The 19,473-nt window shown below is 38.9% G+C and overlaps 1 protein-coding gene across 1 annotated transcript in view; it reads left to right on the top strand.

Moving 5' to 3' along the window:
- The first annotated feature begins 4,709 nt into the window (after positions 1–4,709).
- Positions 4,710–19,473, top strand: part of COG6 (component of oligomeric golgi complex 6) — a 52,226-nt gene continuing 37,462 nt past the window's right edge. The window contains exons 1-4 of the mRNA XM_066989664.1: positions 4,710–5,026; positions 6,248–6,391; positions 7,190–7,261; positions 9,058–9,116. Of these exons, the coding sequence (XP_066845765.1) occupies positions 4,916–5,026; positions 6,248–6,391; positions 7,190–7,261; positions 9,058–9,116 (386 nt within the window). The 5' untranslated portion in view covers positions 4,710–4,915. The remainder of the gene's footprint in view (positions 5,027–6,247; positions 6,392–7,189; positions 7,262–9,057; positions 9,117–19,473) is intronic.

Genomic DNA, 19,473 nt, shown 5'->3' with positions numbered 1-19,473 from the left:
CCAGAAAGGGATGGCAGATCATTTTAGCAAGAAACCGCAGGCTTAGACACATTTCTTCTGGAGGTGGGCAGATCTTTGCAGAGAAATTTTTTGCAGCTCATCTGCAGTGACTGAGACCAGTGTCAGCCATTAAGTAATAAGTTATTTTTATCCACTGCAGCTCTCCAGCATCTCTGAGGGTGATGGCATCTCGCCAAGGCTTTGGAAAGGCTGCTTGAGCTGACACACAAAGATGAATGGCTGAAGCAAGCCTGGAGGACACTTCTGAGACAACTTTACAGAGGGAATCAAGTCTAAATATACCAGGTAGTTCCACAGTGGAGTTGCTGAGAGGTGGTTTTTGCTTTCCTCCTGAGAGATGGCACAGAGTGTGACTTCTCCTGGCATTTTGGAAACTTACTTTTGCTGCTATAACAAAGAAGTTCCATTAATTCTCCCAAACAGAATTGTAATGAGTACTAGGGAAGCCTGTTTTTTGCACCTGTACATGCACAGTTAGGTTTATGTCATAATGCTGCAACAAAAATGGCCATGTTTGTGAATAGTTTTTGTGACCTGCACTAGCAATATCTCTGAGGTGCAGTTTCACAAGATGGCTTTCATCAAGAATTTCAGAAGTAGAAAGAATTTTTCTTCTTTTTTCTAGGTGCAAGTTTGGTTTTCACTGAAGTTAGTGGCAGTGCCATGACCAATGCTATTGACTTTGCTGGGGACTCAGCCACATAGTCTAGACAAGAGCTCCCTTAGAGAAGTCCAGTAGAGGTCTAGAGCTGAATATATTTCAACCAAATCCTGTTAGCTTTGCTGACACAGTATTTCCCCTGAAATCAATGGTTGTTTTTTTTTGCAGGAGATGAACAGCAAGATTTCATAGGTTTGGTATGCATTAAAGTGCATACTGTACTGCTAGTGTTATCTTTTTCAGTGAGTTATAACAAACAGGAGTTTTACAGCTCCTCAACCAGGTGGCTGATTCAGCATCACATATATTATAGCCAATGCTGCTGACCGTGAGGCATGACAATAAATCCTCAAGTGAGATAGCATGAGCTAACCAAAAGCTTCAGAACTTTACATTTTTCTGGAGCTTCGAGGGACACAGACATGTTTTGCTACATGACTACAGGTTGCTTTCAGGGTGACCTCTGGCCAAATCACTCATAGAGTCATACCTTAGTTTACAGAATGGGGTCAATGCTGTCTGAGCTTTTGAAAAGTAGTTAGCTTAAGGAACGGGCTGGTTTGGTCTGGTGAAAAGTATCTACAATAGTAACCTCTTTCTTGACAAAGAGTCCCTCCCCAGCTTTCCTGTAGGCCCCCTTTAGATACTGGAAGGCTGCTGTAAGGTCTCCCCAGAGCCTTCTCTTCTCCAGGCTGAACAACCCCAACTCCCTCAGCCTGTCTTTGTAGGAGAGGTTCTCCAGCCCTCTGATCATCTTCATGGCCCTCCTTTGGACTCATTCTAAAATATCTATGTCCTTCTTGTGCTGGGGGCCCCAGAGCTGAAGGCAGCACTCCAGGTGGGGTCTCACAAGAGCAGAGCAGAGGGAGAATCCCCTCCCTCGCCCTGCTGGCCACCCTGCTTTTGATGCAGCCCAGGGTATGGTTGGTTTCTGGGCTGCAAGCGCACATTGCTGGCTCACGTCAAGCTTCTCATCAACCAATACCCCCAAGTCCTTCTCACCAGGGCTTCTTTCGGTACATTATCTGCCCAGCCTGTGTTTGTGCTTGGGATTGTCCTGGCCCAATGCAGGACCCTGCACCCGGGGAGCCTGGCAGAGCCAAGTTTGACTCATCCGATCTCCTTGTGAGCAACCTGATCTAGTAAAAAGTACCCAGGCACATGGCAGGGGGAATGGAACTAGAGGATCTTCAGAGTCCCTTCCAACCCGAACCATTCAATGATTCTGTGAATCTTCTCCGGGGACCGTGACACAGAGGGGTGCTGTCACTTCACCAGGAATGGTGTAGCTGAGCAGCAAGTTACAATGGCCAGCTTCCTGCAGATACTCTTCCTTGATACATCTGAAAAGATCAAGGCCTACAAACTGTATGTAACAGTAGCATTGTCAAGTCTTTTTATCTATTACACTGTGAGAAAATACTACTAATTATGTATCATACTGAGGCAAACTATATTAGTCTGCCTGTCCGTCCGTCCGTCCTTCCTTCCTTCCTCCCTCCCTCCCTCCCTTGATCCCTTCCTCCCTCCCTCCCTCCCTCCCTCCCTCCCTCCCTCCCTCCCTCCCTTCCTCCCTTCCTTCCTCAATTTGTTTTCTCATCTCTTCCCTCCTCCTTCTCTCCCTCCCCCAAAGATTCCTCAGTCTCTTCTATTACTCTTCTTTTAATGTATTTTTATTATTATTTTATTAATTTATTATTATTTTTTATATTTTTTTAATTTTTAATGTATTTTTACATTCTCTTCATCACAAAAATTCTCCTTTCTCACTGTCATTTGCTTATGATGACACTTAGGGCAAGAGCTATTCTCCCCTCTCTATATTTAAGGAAACATTCCCTTTATGTCGTGCTCTGTCACAAATCTTTTGCTACAGGGTGGGGAAATGCTAGGGAAATACTAGGGGCAGTAAAATACCAGCTCCGGCCACATCTTTGTCTGATCCCTGCCAATCTATCTATCCAGTGGATTTTTCTTCTTATTTAGCCTTTTGAGGAACAGATTCAGGTGACTACTGCAAATGCTTTTGTCTTTCCCTACAAAAGGCACACAGAACTCCAAGTGTTTGAAGATACAATTGCAATATTAGCTTGGGCTACTTAAACAACAGGTGGCATTCCACAGGAGTTGTTCCACAGGATAAAGTGTGCTCCTATCTGTACTGCACCAAATGTGTGTTCTGTGAACACTTTCACCATAATAAGGAACTGAGATAAGCGAATCAACGGAATACACTACGTACCAGACATTTCTTTGCTGACACCTGTAGTTTTGCTGCCATATCTAGCTTTAGTCAGGAAAATTATGCTTGCGTAAATTATGCACAATACACAAAGTGTCTTCTACTGGTACACAGAGACTGCTATCTGAAATCAAAGCACCCTCTGGCAGTTACAGATCACAAACGCCCAGTCATTTTATCCCATAATATTCATCTAGTTGACTTAACAGGAAACTATTTGCTGGTGGACAAGCAAGTCAGTAAGAATGCCACGTCAAAAGTTCCTTCATGACACTATGACATTTACTAGCCATGAGACAGCAGCTGAGTTTTAGGCAGTGATCTCATTGCATGATTACATTTGAATTTTTGTTTTTAAAAAAATACTTTACGAGGAAAAATCTAGCCTGCAAACATTATCCATATCAGAAAAAGAAAGGATTTATTTGTTTGTTATTGTCTTTGTAGATGCATCTAATATTCCTAAACACACACAGACACACACACAAAATATATATATATATACATATATAAAAGCCCTGGTGCCCTTATACAAATGCTTCTCTCAGTTATAGGAGATTAAAATGTGTTCCCTTGATTATTTATTTTTATTTTTCTTGGGGAACACATGCACAGATAAAAACATACTGTTTCAAAATCCTGTAGGTTACTGCCTTATCTAGAAGTAATCTGGCTCGTGAAACAAATTCATGAAAAAATACACTTCCATCAAGGAGCATCTGAAAGCAAAACTGGATGCTTTAAAAGACAGTACATGCACCAACTGACAGAGGAAAATGTTTGCGGTTCCTTATATGTCTGTGGTATAACTGGCTGGATGAGGCTTGGCAATGATCTTATCTTGACATTTGTGATTCAGATGTTCAAGTCCTTCTGAGTTCAAGGTGTGCCTTCGCTGTGTCAACTCATCCAACAGGTTAACAGCATTTGAATCTTTGTTCAGTCTGGTAGCAACATCCAATGTATAGTTGGGATGCGATCTTTATAATAATGGAGTTTTCTTTACATGCTTAAATATAATTGCTCACATCTGTGACAGCATGCACCTGTGACTGCATGCTGTTTTATCTCTTCATTTTAAGTCTAAAGCAGATTCCTGACATGGAGAAGGGAGATCCTGGCTCCTGGAAGCTTGGTCAGAAGTAAGGGACGTCTAGGAAGAGGTAAAACCGACAAAACAGGGCGGAGGAACAGAAGCTAAGGAGGGAAACGAGGTGTCTAAAAATACATGAAGATCTGTTTGCTGACTAGATACAAGAAGAAAATGACATGACAGGAAAAAAAAACAAACCTCTTAGTTAAAAACTGTTTCAGTAAATGATGAGCATAAGAACATGATGAACATAAGATCTCCCCATTTTGACATGCTTTTACTTTCATTTGGATTACTATAATAATAGCCCATTTCTTTTACATTTTTTTTTTATTTTTTTAAGTTATGCTCATTTACACAACAAGCATGAAATGAATACAGCCATGCGACCTCAGGAAGAGAATCTTTTTTCTTATCACAAATCCCAAACTTTTCCTTGTTCCCCTGGGAATCGCTCGTACCAGGGGTCGCGTATTTTGGTCTCATAACCAACCCGAGTGGTACCGAACCCCATTTCAGATACTAACAGAGTATGTTTGAAGGATTACGGATAGGTATTCCAGGAATGCAGTATGTAAGTAAAACAGGGAAATCTTTTACAATTCTAACTTTAAAAGGTTAATCTTTTAAAGCTCCTCGGTGGCCTCTGTGAGTCTGTGTCCCCTCCACACCCCCCGGACGGACTAAACTCGGCTCCCGCACTGCAAACTGCAGGATCCCGGGACCGTAGCCGGCACCACGCCCGTGGAACAGGCACGGGGTGAGTTTCTGCCTGTCTGTCCGTGTGTCTGTCTGTCACACGGCGCCAGCCTTGCCCCCTCGGGCCGGGCGGCCGCGGGAGGAACCAAAGGCCGGGGAGCGCGTTTCCCCGGGAGCCGCTCCGCCGCCGCACGCAGCCATGGCCGACACCGCTGCCCCGCCGCAGGTCGCAGCCCCGGCGGGCCCCGGCATCAACCCGCTGGCCCGCAAGCTCAACAAGATCCTGGAGACCCGGCTGGACAACGACAAGGTGGGGCGGCAGGCTCCGGCCCCGCCGCTGAGGGGGCAGAGGGGGCGGCAGGGCCGGGCCGGGCCGGGGGCCGCAGGGCCCCCGCGGGCTCTCCGAAGGGAGAAGCGAGCCCTGGCGTCCCCTCGGCTCCGTCCCAGGGGGGCAGGCAGGGGTCTGCAGCGGGAATTAGGAATAAAAGCCGGGTTTGGGCCTCCAGGGGTATGCCACGCATCTCTGCCCGTCCTGGGGACGTTGGCGCTGCGTAGTTCGGGTGGCACCGCTGAGGCTTTTCCTGATTTAGGTGTTTTGTAGTTATGCTTTAACCAACTATTAGCCTTCTGGTTAAAGCTGTTATAAAAAAAAAAAAAAAGTAGACAGTCTTATGTTATAACATATAAAAAGAAGAGAGACTCATCAGTTGTTTTAGGTATTTACCAAGTGGTCTATAGCATGTTTTGGTATTATTTTCTCTAAAACCATGTTCGCCAGAATGGGAGCCGGCAGTGTGCCCAGGTGGCCAGGAAGGCCAACAGCATCCTGGCTTGTATCGAATAGTGCAGCCAGCAGGAGCAGGGGGGTGATCGTCCCCCTCTGGTGAGGCCACACCTCGAGTGCTGTGTTCAGCTTTGGGCCCCTCACTACAAGAAGGACGTCGAGGCCCTGGAGCGTGTCCAGAGAAGGGCTACGAAGCTGGTGAAGGGCCTGGAGCACAAGTCCTGTGAGGAGCGGCTGAGGGAACTGGGGTTGTTTAGTCTGGAGAAGAGCAGGCTCAGGGGGAGAGACCTCATTGCTCTCTGCAACTACCGGCAACTACCTGAAAGGAAGGTGTGGGGAGCTGGGGGTCGGCCTCTTCTCACAGGTAACTAGTGATAGGACTAGAGGGAATGGCCTCAAGTTGTGCCAGGGGAGGTTCAGGTTGGAAATGAGGAGACATTTCTTCTCAGAAAGAGCAGTCAGGCACTGGGACGGGTTGCCCAGGGAGGTGGTGGAGTCACCGTCCCTGGGGGTGTTCAAGGAAAGGTTGGATGTGGTGCTCAGGGACATGGTTTAGTGGGTGACATTGGTAGTACAGGGATGGTTGGACCAGGTGACCTTGAAGGTCTTTTCCAACCTCAATGATTCTATAATTCTATATACTACTTTTTTCTCTAAAGCAGTGAACTTGGGTTGGCTGCAGACTATGCAATATGCTTCTTTATAACCTAGTGAAATGTTAATTTCATTTTCTCTTTTACTTCTTAGGAAATGCTGGAAGCACTCAAGGCTCTCTCAACCTTTTTTGTCGAAAATAGTTTGCGCACCCGAAGAAACTTGCGTGGAGACATTGAACGACGAAGCTTAGCCATAAATGAAGAATTTGTCCACATATTCAAGCAAGTTAAAGAGGTAGCAGTTTTACAGTTTGGCTAGCTATCTTGTTGGAGTACTGCTGCATAATTTTAAAAAAGAAAAAGGAGTTATGAGAAATTGTGATTTTTCCCAGACAAATATGCATTTACAATAAAAATGTTTCATCATTTATACCATTTGATGGAAACATTGTACATACAGCGGTGATATTTCAAACAATTAAAAAAAAAGATTCAGGTGAACATTGATCTTTAGGGATGCTTTCTCTCCATGGATTATGTAGGGACCCTAGAGCAACTATAGAGTGGTAAGACCAACACGGGTTGAAAGAGACCTCAAAAGATCATCAGGTCCAACCTTTTATGGGAAAAGGGGGGCCTAGATGAGATTATCTGGCACCTGGTCCAATTGCATCTTGTAAACCTCCAGTAAAGGGGGTTCTGCCATATCCTTGGGGAGATTGTCCCAGTGGTTGATTATTCTCATGGTAAGAAATTTTTTTCTTCTATCAAGAGGAAACCTTTCCCAGTACAACTTGTACCTGTTGCCCTTTATCATCTTCATGTAGCTCCTTGTGAAGAAGGAATATAACTACAGTTTTTCTGCAGAGGACAGGTTCTCCAGCCCTTTGGTAGTCTTTGTGGCCCTCCTTTGGACTCTCTCTGGTCTGTCTACATCTATTTTGAATGGTGGGGACCAGAACTAGACGCAGTACTCTATGTATGGTCTGTATGTTTCTTGTAACAGAGCCATCTTGTTTTGGTGGGATGAGACTGGGCCTAGGCATAACATTTCTGATTTAAAACACAGTTACTGTTATTTTAACTTATTTAGGAGCTTGAGAGTATAAATGAAGATGTTCAGGCGATGAGCAGCTGCTGTGAAGATATGTCCAGTCGTTTGAAGGTAATATATGAATAGATGTGCTCTGCATATTTTTCCTTTAGGATGTAACTATTTTATTTTAGAAGAATAAATTGTTATTTTGGAGGATTGACAGTGACACAGATGTTTCACTACTATGTGTATTATGTGTTTTAAGATACTAATGTTTATTTTTACTTAAAAAATGTGTTGAGGAAATTATTTTGCTTTCTTCCAAGTTCCAATTTTGAATGTACCAATATATTTCTCTGAGAATATCAAGGTAGTATTTGTGTTTGAGTGGAGAGAAAATATTTAATTAGATTACATGTGATGGATTAAAGTGTTAACTATTTTTGTGGTTTTTGATTTAAAATTTGAATCTTTCACATTGACTAAAGCAGTTGAATTACATGTTCGTATAAATACCTCAAGTATATTTGTAAGTAATTATCTTGTTATCCGTTGAGTGAGAAAAATCTAGTGTACGATCTTGATTCTGTTGGTTTTGTTTCATAACATGTCTAAGGATGCCTTTGTGCAACAAAAACAATTTGTTCCATATTAATCCTGAAGCCACAATGTAGGTGTTTTATAACACATTGCTAAATCTTAACTGGTTTCAATGTGCAAGTTCAATATTCAGAACAGTCATGAGTTTAAAAGGATTATGGATACTGAAGTGTAGATGTTTGCCAAACCAAATCTGTTCTGAGTATAGCACATAAATTGTAGCGTGTGAATGAGAATTCTTCACTAAAGTCTCCTGTGATAACCTTTCCTTTTTCCCCCAATGTGTACTCAAAAGGTAATTAAGTGGTTTCGTGGAAATTATATGTAATCCTCCTGAGAATGCTTGTAGTTTGATGAACTTGTGCCAAAAAGTGTGAGAATACAGTTAGCCCGCTGCAGTACTTAATTTTCAGTTTTGGAAAGCGATGAGTAATGTAGCTCTGAGGTCTCACATCTCTTTGAATGCTGTTAATCTGGATGTATTCCCTAATGCAGTTCAGGGCCAGTTTGACTAAACTGTCAGATGTGGAAATGAGTCGAGTGTCCATGCAGCTTTTTGTTCTTTTCTGTCTTTAGATCATGAAGTGTAGCTGTCATCTCTGATTTTTTTTTTTTCTTTTTACAGTAGAGCCATCCCACGGTGATTTCTTTTTCTGTTAAAATCAGTGGGTAGTTTTGTGCTGTGCCCCACAGGAGGTTTCTGCTAGAGCCCTTTAGCACTCATAACTTGTCTTAATTCAACACAAGTTTTCTTTAGCTGTATGAATAGAAAGTAAATTAACAAGGCCAGGAGTTAGCACTTGGTTGTCAAACGTTCTGCTGTTTTATCTGTAATAGGACATCAAGACTTGCAAGCATGTGTTCAAGCTGAATGAGAAGACATCAATGTACTTAGAGAGAAAACAACGTATGAATAGGAGTATCCATAGCATATAAGGCATGAGTGCTAAAAGAGTAGTCTATTAAGATTGCAGAACGAATATAAGATATGAAGGGGACTGTGTATTCATTAGTCAAAAAGCTCTTTACCTTTTTTATTTTGTAAGGTTGTGTTATCATACAGTCCAAACAACAGGCCAGCGTGCAAATATGAATATATATAATGATAAAAATATGTATAGGTAAGATTATTGATTTTTTTTAAATGCCTGAAAATTGGGAGAGTTAAGAAATACTTACTAAAAGAAGGCATTTTATTTTGAAGAGTACGCTCCTTAAACAACTTAGTTAGAAAGGTTCAAAAGTATTATATATTTTAGAAATTGTGTAATGCATTTGATGTGTTTGTGCTTTTCACATTCTTAATGATTCTAATTGTATTCTAGGCAGCAAAGGAACAAACCCAGGACTTGATAGTAAAAACAACAAAGCTCCAAGCGGAAAAGTATGTATGCCACCTTATTTATTTCTTGAAAACATGAAAATACTGATGTAATTTTATTTTGGGTCTGGTACTGCCACTATTATTTTTGTGTAAGGACTTTGTTTTTTTTTTTGCATTTGTACTTTGTTTTTAACACTCTTCTGTGTTCGTAGTTCAATTAGAATAAAAATGCAGAACTCTTAAGGTTATTACTAAAGGATAGAAAAAGCTGAGAATGTGTTAATGCTTATTGTCATAAAAATTGACCTTTTAGGAAAGAGAATCAGTTATAGTGGTACAGTGTACTGAGTATGGATTTGCTTTACCTAATATCAGTTGATAATGTAAGTTAAATAATTTTATAATAGATACAGACCTACATGAGATCGCAGTTTTTTAAACATCAGTATGTTATTTTGCATTTTGGACTTAAATTTCTAGAGTAGAGTTTTAGAAACTTTTAAACTTAGAATATCTTATTTGGTAACAGTTAAGGTATGTTGGCTTTTATTTTAATTGTCTGAAGTTAGTTTTTTTTTTCCCTCCAGTTTAGTGTTCCTGTAGTGTAATGCCAATGACTGTCTGATTGGTATTTCCTGTATAATTCAGAGACGTGCACAAATTTTGTGCAAATGGACAAAAGTATCTTTTATTTGCTGTGAGCTTTTTCATGTTACAAAGAAACATTTGTTATATAAAGGACAATCACTGAACAAAACAAGGTGTGTTCATATCTTTCAAGTGAACTCCTTCATGCTACAAATATGTAAATATAGAGAAATTGTTGGCCATTGTTTTTGTTTATTTTATTTTTGTGACCTAATATTTGTCTTTAAAGGAAGGACAGCCTAGGTTTAGACTTCAAAGGAAGGGTAGTAGGGAGGGAGGGAACTGGGATTTGTTCTTTTAAAAAGTTTGTGACCTTGGGCTAATTCCTGTGCTGATGAGACCTTACCAAAAGTAGTTCAGCACTAAGTCTTGCGTTAGTTTCGTGGGCTTTGCGGTGGTGTTAATGCTTCGTATCCATCAGAAATCACTCCTATGCAGAGACTGGACGTAAGAAGAGAGAGTTGGATTATGACCTACTTTTCCATCTTTAAAGCTAATTGTGAAATACATAGGTACCTTAATGAGCCTAATGTAGACCTCTTTTTTCCTTGGTTCTCCAGCCTCTTGTGAAAAAGATTTGTATTTTGCTATTTTCAGTATTTTTATTCATAGGAAGAGGATAATAATACCCTGTGACAGGTTCATGTAATCTTTATCGTTTTTATAGCTAAGGCATCTTGTTTTACAGCTTTAGCCTTTGTCAGTTTAGAAGGATGAATCTCCTTCCTTTATGAACTTTCTTCTGAAAATTATATATAGCTCACTAGAGATTAGAAATAATTATTTCCAGTGATAAGTTTCTAGTAGAAGTTATGACATTGGATAGCTCTGGGTGCACTTTCAAAATTAATGGGCTCATGTTGTGGACTTCAGTAGGAAGTGGATTACCTCCTGTGAGAGTCTGAATGTGAGGTTAGAGTGTAGTCTGTACGTATTTTAAAGCTGAATGTACAATAACTGCATAAAGTACAATACTGGTTGGTATAAGATGAAGGATTTGGCAAAGTCACAGTTTAAGTAAGTGAGCAGAAGTCAGGGCTCAGAAAATTTTGTTATTTTGAAGATGAGGGTGTGAGACAGTAAGATAGAGAAGTGGTCCTATATTTTTGTGTAGTCTCAGGAAATGGAATGCTGCTTTGACTCCTTGTTCTGAAGCAGAGTGGAAGGTACCAAGACCCATCCCACGTGCATTATGTCTAATGGTCTTAAAGTCCATTAAAGGAGATTATGTAGATTCCACATCAGTACTTCCACAATATATTCCTTACACAATAACTTACTTAAAAGGCTTCCTGCAATAACATGTAAGCTACAGAACATCCCTCTAGCATGAGGAGACATAAATGTCAAGGAAGTAGCCTGTCCTTCTAAGGCATTCGTTGACCTCAGGATGCACACCTAGGAAAAAGTTATCTTTTGAAAGGCTATTCTGTAAGCATACCATGGAAGTACTCACACTAGCAGAAGCCAAACTGTATTTGTCATTTTACAATGTAATGGTTATGGAAGACTCATAGTGCCATATATTAACAAGGTTAACTTTTTTTTTTATTTCCTGGCTAAATTTATGTCAATTTTAAAGAAAAGAGTTGTTATTGTTGTTATTAATTTTATTTTTTCAAGCTACAAAGAGAAGGCTGTTTTGTTCCATGTGGGATATCTGAGTCATCTCTTCTTTTGACTCATTAAATGATTGTTTCTTCTGGTGCATCTCCCTGATTTAGATCAGGCACAGGAAGAGACCTCTGCTATCAAATGTTAGGGGTTTCTTGAAAAGCTGAAATCTTGCCTACAGTCAGAAAAAATACAGGTCTTGAGCTGCTTGTCCCTTCACCGTATAAGGTGACATTTCTTAGCCGACAAAAGAATAAAAGGTGAAACTGGGAGGCATGCCTTCTGTTCTGAGAGTTGTCCTAAAATGCTGATTGAAATGCAGAGAAAATGAAAGCTGGGCCCATTCAAAACCAGGGCAACTGAAACAGTGAGCCTAAAGCAAGAACAGTCAGTCTAGAAGGTGGCAGTAGTTGCTGAGGATAATCATTCTTTAGAATTCTTCCTATAAAAATGAAGATGTATCTTTTCTTACCTTACTGTGGAAGTTACAGAACTCATCTGCAGATTTCTTCAGTCCCAAATTTCTATTTCTATCCTCTGTGGTCCTACTGTTTCATTTTCTTCTGAAAAGCCTATAATAAAATAATTAGTTGGAAGTTGATGAAAGTTCAGTATAATGTGTATTTGTACTCAAATAAGACTAAAATAGATTTTTCTGTGTAATTTTTAACATCTAAATATTTTTTCAAAACCAAAATCCATTTTGCATACCACAAATTTGTATTTGTGAATTCTTTAAGTTCTTAAATCAGTGCTTTTGAATTAAATGTTTTTAAACATTGTCCTGAAAAATAAAATTAATGATGTTCTTCTTTTTTATATTAGTTATGTGCTTCTTTTTCCCACTAGTAGTTGCCGAGTGTTTTGTAATAGAGATAACATGGTCTTTCATTTTGCTGCACCAGTTGCTTACATCGTCCTTGAGGAAAGTTATTTTGGCTCTGCCCTTCTCACGAAGTTCTACGTTAAGTCCTCATCTCTTTTTACCTTTTTAGCTATTTTTTTTAATAACTTCAGAAATTATACTGTACTGGGTTTGCTGTACTAGCTATAGATGAAAAAGTAATTCCCTTCTATCATGATTAGCATTTATCTGGTTTATTTCAGCTGACTGTTTCCTCCTAGGAGGAAAATATTTTGATTTGATTCAATGTTCTAAAACTGAAGGAAGGCAGTAAACTTTCAGATGAATTTCATATATTTAAGACAATTAGGGATTTACCTTTTTAAAAATGTTATTTTTGTATCTGACAAATTTTAGGGAAAATGAGCTGATATCTTCACTCAGACAATCTGATGAAGTTAGGAAGTTACCTGTGTTAGGCAAATAATTGAGATAGTAGTTCACAGCTTTTTATTTACTTCCCTTCATTTTCTAAGAACGTACTTTTGTGGGTGTTAACTCTGTTAGCTCTGGTTTTGATCAAAGATGTCTCATCTTTCTGTAGTCTTAAGACTGTTTTCAGTAAATGACAGGTGGAACCTTTGACTTGGGTAAGCCCTCTTCGTGCCTGACTTGTTCTTGGGGAAAGTAAATTTTGTCAAAAAGTGTTACTATTAGTATCAAGTTTAAATCAAACTGAAATTAGAAGAAAGAACAACATTCACTGCAAAATCAGGGAAAGTCTTTTTAACTGGAGTTGTAATTTTATTCCCTGAGATACACAAAGCAAATACTTAAAGGAAGCATTGGAATACCGTGATCTGTTTTCTTAGATTGCAGTGGTTTTTGACCTTGTAAATGTAAGTATCTCTTCAGATTTTTTTCTGTATGTGGCATTCGAACCTGCATAGTGTGATTTTTTTTTCCTTCTCTTTTTTTCTCCAAGAACAGTATGATAACAGTGAAATACGGACACTTTAAGTGAGGATGCTTATTCATGCTTTTGGCTTTGCCAGGTGTTCTTTCCCTCCTGCAATACTTGCAGAGGAGTGGCTGTGTTAGTGGTTCCACGCAGGGACTTGGTTTATTATGCTCACCTGTTATTTTTTGCATAGTTTTATCACTACTATTAACTGTATTTCAGTTCCTAAGTTCCATTTTCATGTTCCTAAGCTTCTTACCTGAACTCCTGGTTGCTTTTTCTAGCCTCTCAAATTTGTGATTTGAAGGCATAGTGGTCCCTCTGCAGCATCGTGTAGGTAATGAGCTATTTGGGACTTCCTATGTTGGTAACGTGCGATTAAGACACTGGGTTAAATAGTTGGGGAAGAAAATAAGATGCTCATCTCAGATTTCAGTTAAAACTTTTGAATTCTCAAATGGTTTGCTTTGTATTGTACATTAGAAGCAGAGCAGTTTTCCTTCACATTATTTAAGTTATGGAATCTGCTTAATGTAGGAGCTAGTTTTTTGTTTTTTTTTTTTTCCTCTGGTGTCCTTAGAAATTGAGATCACAACTTGATAGAACCACGTAATGTGAAAGAAATAATGCAGTCTAAACCATTTAGCCCATCTCTCTACAACGTAAGATTAATTTATTGATGTTCACTGATGTAGAGCGTTTAATAGAATGTTTTAATGTATTTCATAATAACCTTTGATAATAAAGAAAAACTGCAGTAGTTAATTTAGGCAATTTCTGTGAATTGCTGAAAATCCTCTTCAGTATCTTCAGTAGATTGCTGTACATTTACGTTAGCAGGCTAATATTGCTTTCAGGTTGAATTAGGCTTTGTATGTATAGTAAAGAGTAATTTGTTTTCAAACAGCATCTGCTGTTTCTTAAAATATGTGGGTTTGTTTATTCCCTTTGCTAATAGGCTGACAGAAAAATGATCTTGTTCCTTGAAGTGTGATTTTTTTTTTTTTTTTGATAAAAGCTTCCTGTGACTTGTCAGTTCTCTTGCTGTATGTGAGTTTAATTCTTTTTTCTTCTTTGTATGAAGCCAAAAGCCTACTTGCAGTACTAACTTCTTCACCTTAGACTGGGAGCAAGTTTCCTAGAGCTCAGTACAGCTCCAGAACCAACCAAATTACAGTGCAGTTCCAAAATTTTGTGTGCAGAATGGCAGAAGCCTGGCTTCATAGTAGTGCTAACAGACATTTAATGTAAGGTATTTTACAGGACTGTTTTTGAGGTTAGTCACAAATGACAGTTGTGGACCTAACAATTGAAGAGTGACACCAGAAGATAAGTTACAATATTAATTCTTATAAAAGTAAATAAAAGTGATTATGTGAGTGTATGCAAGTGCACAGGGAGATCACAGCAAATAAGCCTGCAGGAATAGAAAATAGATGAGAGTCAGTTTTCTGAAGAGGAAAAGAAAGAGGACCATAGTCTGAAAACTGTATGAAAGAATGAGAATGGAAATGAATTGGACAGTTATTTTTGAGACAGGCTAAAAGATCACAGGGCTTTCATTGAAATTACGCTCTTGAACACCTTTACACATTATCTTACATTGCTAATTTCTATTGTAATCTTAAATAGAGCAAAATCTGTTTCAGTTTCAGAGTCCTTATTAGTTATGTTGATTCTGGAAAATAAGTTTTTGTAGTACTAGTATTGTTTCGCTTTTAAAAACACAGTTAAATGTGATTTCTGAGCCTGTCTTGAAATGCAGCATGTACTTCAATTTGTTCTAATTGAATTATGTTGAAACTTGCTCTTCATTTAAATTCAACAGCCATGGTTCTTGGAGTTCAGTGAATGGTTTGAGTGTCACCTCAGTGCTCAACACAAGGTCAAAAGTCTTAGGAAAAATGCTTCTCAGTGAACATCTGCTGCTTCAATAGCGCTGCTTTGGTATACTACAGGTCTCTCATGCTTGTCCCTTAGTGATACTTTTCCATTTTCTTTTCTGTTTTCAGAAACAACTTTTTTGTCATAGTCAATTTGGAAATGATTCAGGAAGTTCAGCAGTATTTGTAGGAGGTTAGAGAGGTATGCTGAGAAAAGTGGTGATCTGGTTGTTTGCATTGATGAGATATATTTCATGCCTTGACCTTTTGAAACTTGTAGTTACATTTACTCCTGTGAAAATTCATCATGAGAAAAAGTAGTAATTGCCTAAACTGAATTATAATTCGGGGTATATGTGTGTGAATGTTTGAAATTGTGTGCTGGATTTTCTTTACTGATTTGTACTGCAGTAAAGCATAGGCGATAGGGCATAATGCAGGAGTCAAAGCAGCTATAATGAATCTGAAAAAAACAAACAAAAAACAAAAAAAAAACCACTAATTCATCATATTCTGGCCATGAGCAGCAAAAAGAAAAAAAAAAAAAAAAGCCTGATTTCCTGCATGCTCAATTCGCATGAGGCATATTCTTGATCAATATGAAATGAGGCATGGATTTACAGATTGATTGTGCACTTCTGAGAATGTTTCTCAGTTATATGATAGCGTTCCTGACTGATGTTTGTGTAATCTGCTTTTAGAAGAAAAGTCCCCGAACAGAGAGCCCATGGTGTTCCCTGGAAATTGATTTGGGTTCTTTGTTGTTTTCCTAATATCTGATTTAGTTTTCCTTTTGCTGCTGGTTAAGCTCTGATATTACTCCAAGTCGATACAGAGAACAGCGTGCTGTTTCCATGCCTTTGGTGACATTTTACAATTTGATGACAAATTTGAAGACTAGACCAAGCAGTCCCATTTCAAATGCCTTTCTATCAGATTATATAAAAAATGTGCTGAAGATATCAGTCTGTTTGATGTGACAGTATCTCACCTCTACAAGACGCAAAAGAATCTATCTACTGGAAACATACTTCTTTTTAATCTCTCTTCACAGGTTAGAAACCATGTATTGTATCTTAACCATTGCTAAACACTGATTTATCTAGTAAGTATATACATCAAATGACTGCTGTGAAGTTCTGCATGTGAAAATCTTAGCCAGACTATTCTGTAAATACAGATGTCCATAGCAAGCCTGATGGCTATGTAAGGGAAAAACAAAAGCAAAAAACTCTGTGACTTTATTTACAGCATATAAGCTTTTTAATGTGAGTGTTTAGTAATCTGACAAGGTTTCAATCATTTTGGTGCAGTTAATATCTTCTGTTGTTAAACTTCTCATTTAACATTTTTGATATTTTTTTTTTTATTATCCATTTCTTTTTAGTGTGGAATGTATTATAGATAGCACAGCTACTGCATTGCATATTTACTGTCTTTAGATTGGGACTTCAGATTGGAGATACCTAAGTTCAAGTCCACTTTCCTGCTGTCAGCTCTCATTTGCATAATGTCTTTCAGAAACTCATCAATGTAGAAGTAGTTAATTATTTTTGCATTTTGTACCTGCTGCTGTTCTTGAAACACTTACTTTAAAAGCTTGTTGTTCTTTCAAGCCTTTTCCTCATTTCCCACCTAATTCTTAGATATAAATCATCCATTTGCCCATGCGGTCCTTTATCTTAAAGGATGTGGGTATGTGGGTCTTTGTTTTTTTTTTCCCTTGTGTCTTCAGACAACAGTCATCTGTCCTCTCAGCTTTCAGCTGGAGAAGATTCTTAGGCAGACCACCTTGAAGTCTCTTATAAAACAGGTTCTCCATTCCCACTGTCATCCTGCTAGCTCTGTTCTGATGGGAAGCCATTGTTCTTGAACATAGATGATCGGGATTATGATGTTTTCCAGATGAGGTCTCACTAAAGCTTTCTGTAATAATAATGTTATTTTCCTTTATCCTGGAAGTATGTTAGACAATTCACTGCGTGCCTTCCTGGTTTTTACTCTAGCAGAAAATTTAATAATTATATTCTAAGGTGGAACTGGTCACCAAATACCTTCACGTAATGCCTGTGTTCTCTTTTATTAAAAGATGTCTGTTTGACAGCCAAAATGTACCATAAACATTTGTTCTACAAATGCATTTTTACTTATGCAGCTGGTACTTATTTTTAAGAATGGATACTTGTGTGTAGGTTTTTTGTTATATAATTGCATATATTTGCCTTCTACAAAAGCATCATAGAAATTTTTCCAGCTTCTGCTGAAGAGCGTTTATAAGTATCTGTTGAATATGGTTGTTATTTTTTTTGAGTTATAAAATACTAAAAGTATCTTTGAGTCTTTAAAAATATGAATGTTGAGTCCTCAGTAGTGCAAAATGAAAGGACTTCCAGAAAATTATGCTCTGACTTCCTAAGTAAAGGACAGTAGCAAATTTTTATGGTATATTTAGTGGTGAGGTAGGATTACATTTTGGAGAAGTCTGTTTCTCCTCCACCTCATTTTTCGAGCTGTCTAGGTGATAATCCTAACAAACCGCGTGCATTTGTGTTTAGTTCGAGGGAACAGTGCATGAAGTGCATAGTTTTCCCAGCCTTTTGAGTTCTCTTGCAAAAGAATCCTGTCTCCGTGGTAACGATTAAAATGGGGGAAATTGCTCTTTGTTGGAGTCCTGTCCCCCATCCAAGCTCAAAAGTCCACCAGTGCTTGGCACTTTGCTGCTTTGCATCAGCGCTGTGCTCCCGCGCCCTGTGAGCCTTTATGCAGGGGTAACTTTTGTAGGGAAAGAACCAGCAATCCTCTGGGATAACAGCACAGTTTGGCTTTTCTTCTTCTGTACCGTGCATGCCTGGAGCGTGAGTTGAGATGACAGAAAGGGCTGTGGGGTCTCGAAGCATCCGAATGCCTCCACAGGTACCGGTTCCTGTGGGATGTAGGCAGAGTGGCCTTACTCCAGCTTTTCTTGTGGCCTGCGTGTTCTGGGCTTTGCACAGCACTTAACACAGTGAAATAACTGTAGCAAGCTTGAGTGGTACTTTTAATCTATTTCCCTGCTTTAATAAGATTGATATTTCCTCAGAGATAAAAACAGTTTTTAATCTCTGAATTTATCAATGTCATTTAATACCCGTGTGAATGTATTGGTCTCATTAATACTGGATGCTGCCATGTAGAAGGCAAAGCTACAAAACACACGTGTGTTTTGCTACTGATCCGTCATCTTGTAGGAAACAGGGTCTCTTTCTCATGCAGATTGATAATCAAGACAACTTACACAGTAAGTGTAAGCAGGGATGGCTAACCTGGTTTTTGAAACTGGATTCAAGTAGTTTTTGAAATCCCATGTCTTTTGTGCAGAGCCCAAACGAACTAGCTTTATCAAAAGTCAAAGATGTGTGCGTTTGGATTTAGGATGGATGCTTTTCATCACTTCCAAATCACTGTCTTGAGAAAAATAGATGAAACATTGCTGCCACCTTGAGGCGGTTCTTTTATGCTTACATTGTGGAACTTTTAACTTCGCAGTATGTTAGAGCGCAACATATTGACTCTATTATTTTTGTAAGTAAATTACTGAGAATGTGCAGAGTGGGCCAATGAGCTGTTACGGCAGGGGTTAGCCAAGACACAGCCGGAGATGGGAATGGCTTTAAAGCACAATTTTTGGTGGAGCCTTGTTCTTTGTAGCAGCAAAAAAAATAATAATAATTAAAAAAAAAATAGGGCTGTGTAGAGTGAGGACTTGCAGAAGGAGAGAGATTTGGTAGTGAATTTCTCTGTGATTGTTCATTTGCAGGATTTCATTTACAGGAGTAAATGGGGCACAGAATCCCAGAGCTGACTAACAAGTGTGCCATTTTGTATAGTTCCTGACTCTGGGCCTTGTACTTTGGAAGTCTACAATACTAATTCCAACAAATACGCAAAACAAACTGAAAAAAAAAAAAAAAAGGTGTGTCTAGTATACTGCACTAGTTAAAATCAGGCTTCACCCTGCCCCAGTTTGGAGAAACTATATAGGCTACTGCTGAAAGCTCCTGTAAAATATATTTTAAAAATCTGACAAATGAGATGTAATTGTAAATGGAAATATTTTGTAAGAGCTGTTAAAAATCTTTATGCTCAGACAAAGTGTCTCTACATCCCAGTTGTTCCCGTGTTTACGGGAGATCTCATTTCTTCAGCTGAAACCAAAGATAATTTTGCATTTGCTTTTTTCAGCCTTTTTTTTCTTCTTTCTCTTCCCTAAAGGGAAGGATAGTCCAGTGGAAAGCTACTCAGATTTGTAGTTAAATATAAAATTGGGATCTCCCTCATGAGAGAAGAGAGCAACTAAATAAATTTTTTAAAATTTTTAAATTATTCACTGAGTAACATTGGCTGTTGTTTCAACCAAATCAAGTGCTGGTGACATTGATGGATTAGAATTCCTCGTCACAGTGGTGTGGAACAGCAGCGCGTTGCTGA

This window comes from Anser cygnoides, chromosome 1 (assembly GCF_040182565.1).
Source record: "Anser cygnoides isolate HZ-2024a breed goose chromosome 1, Taihu_goose_T2T_genome, whole genome shotgun sequence".
In the NCBI taxonomy this organism is placed as follows: Eukaryota; Metazoa; Chordata; class Aves; order Anseriformes; family Anatidae; genus Anser; species Anser cygnoides.
Note: the sequence above shows the minus strand (reverse complement) of the source record. Positions and strands in the feature narration are given on the sequence as shown.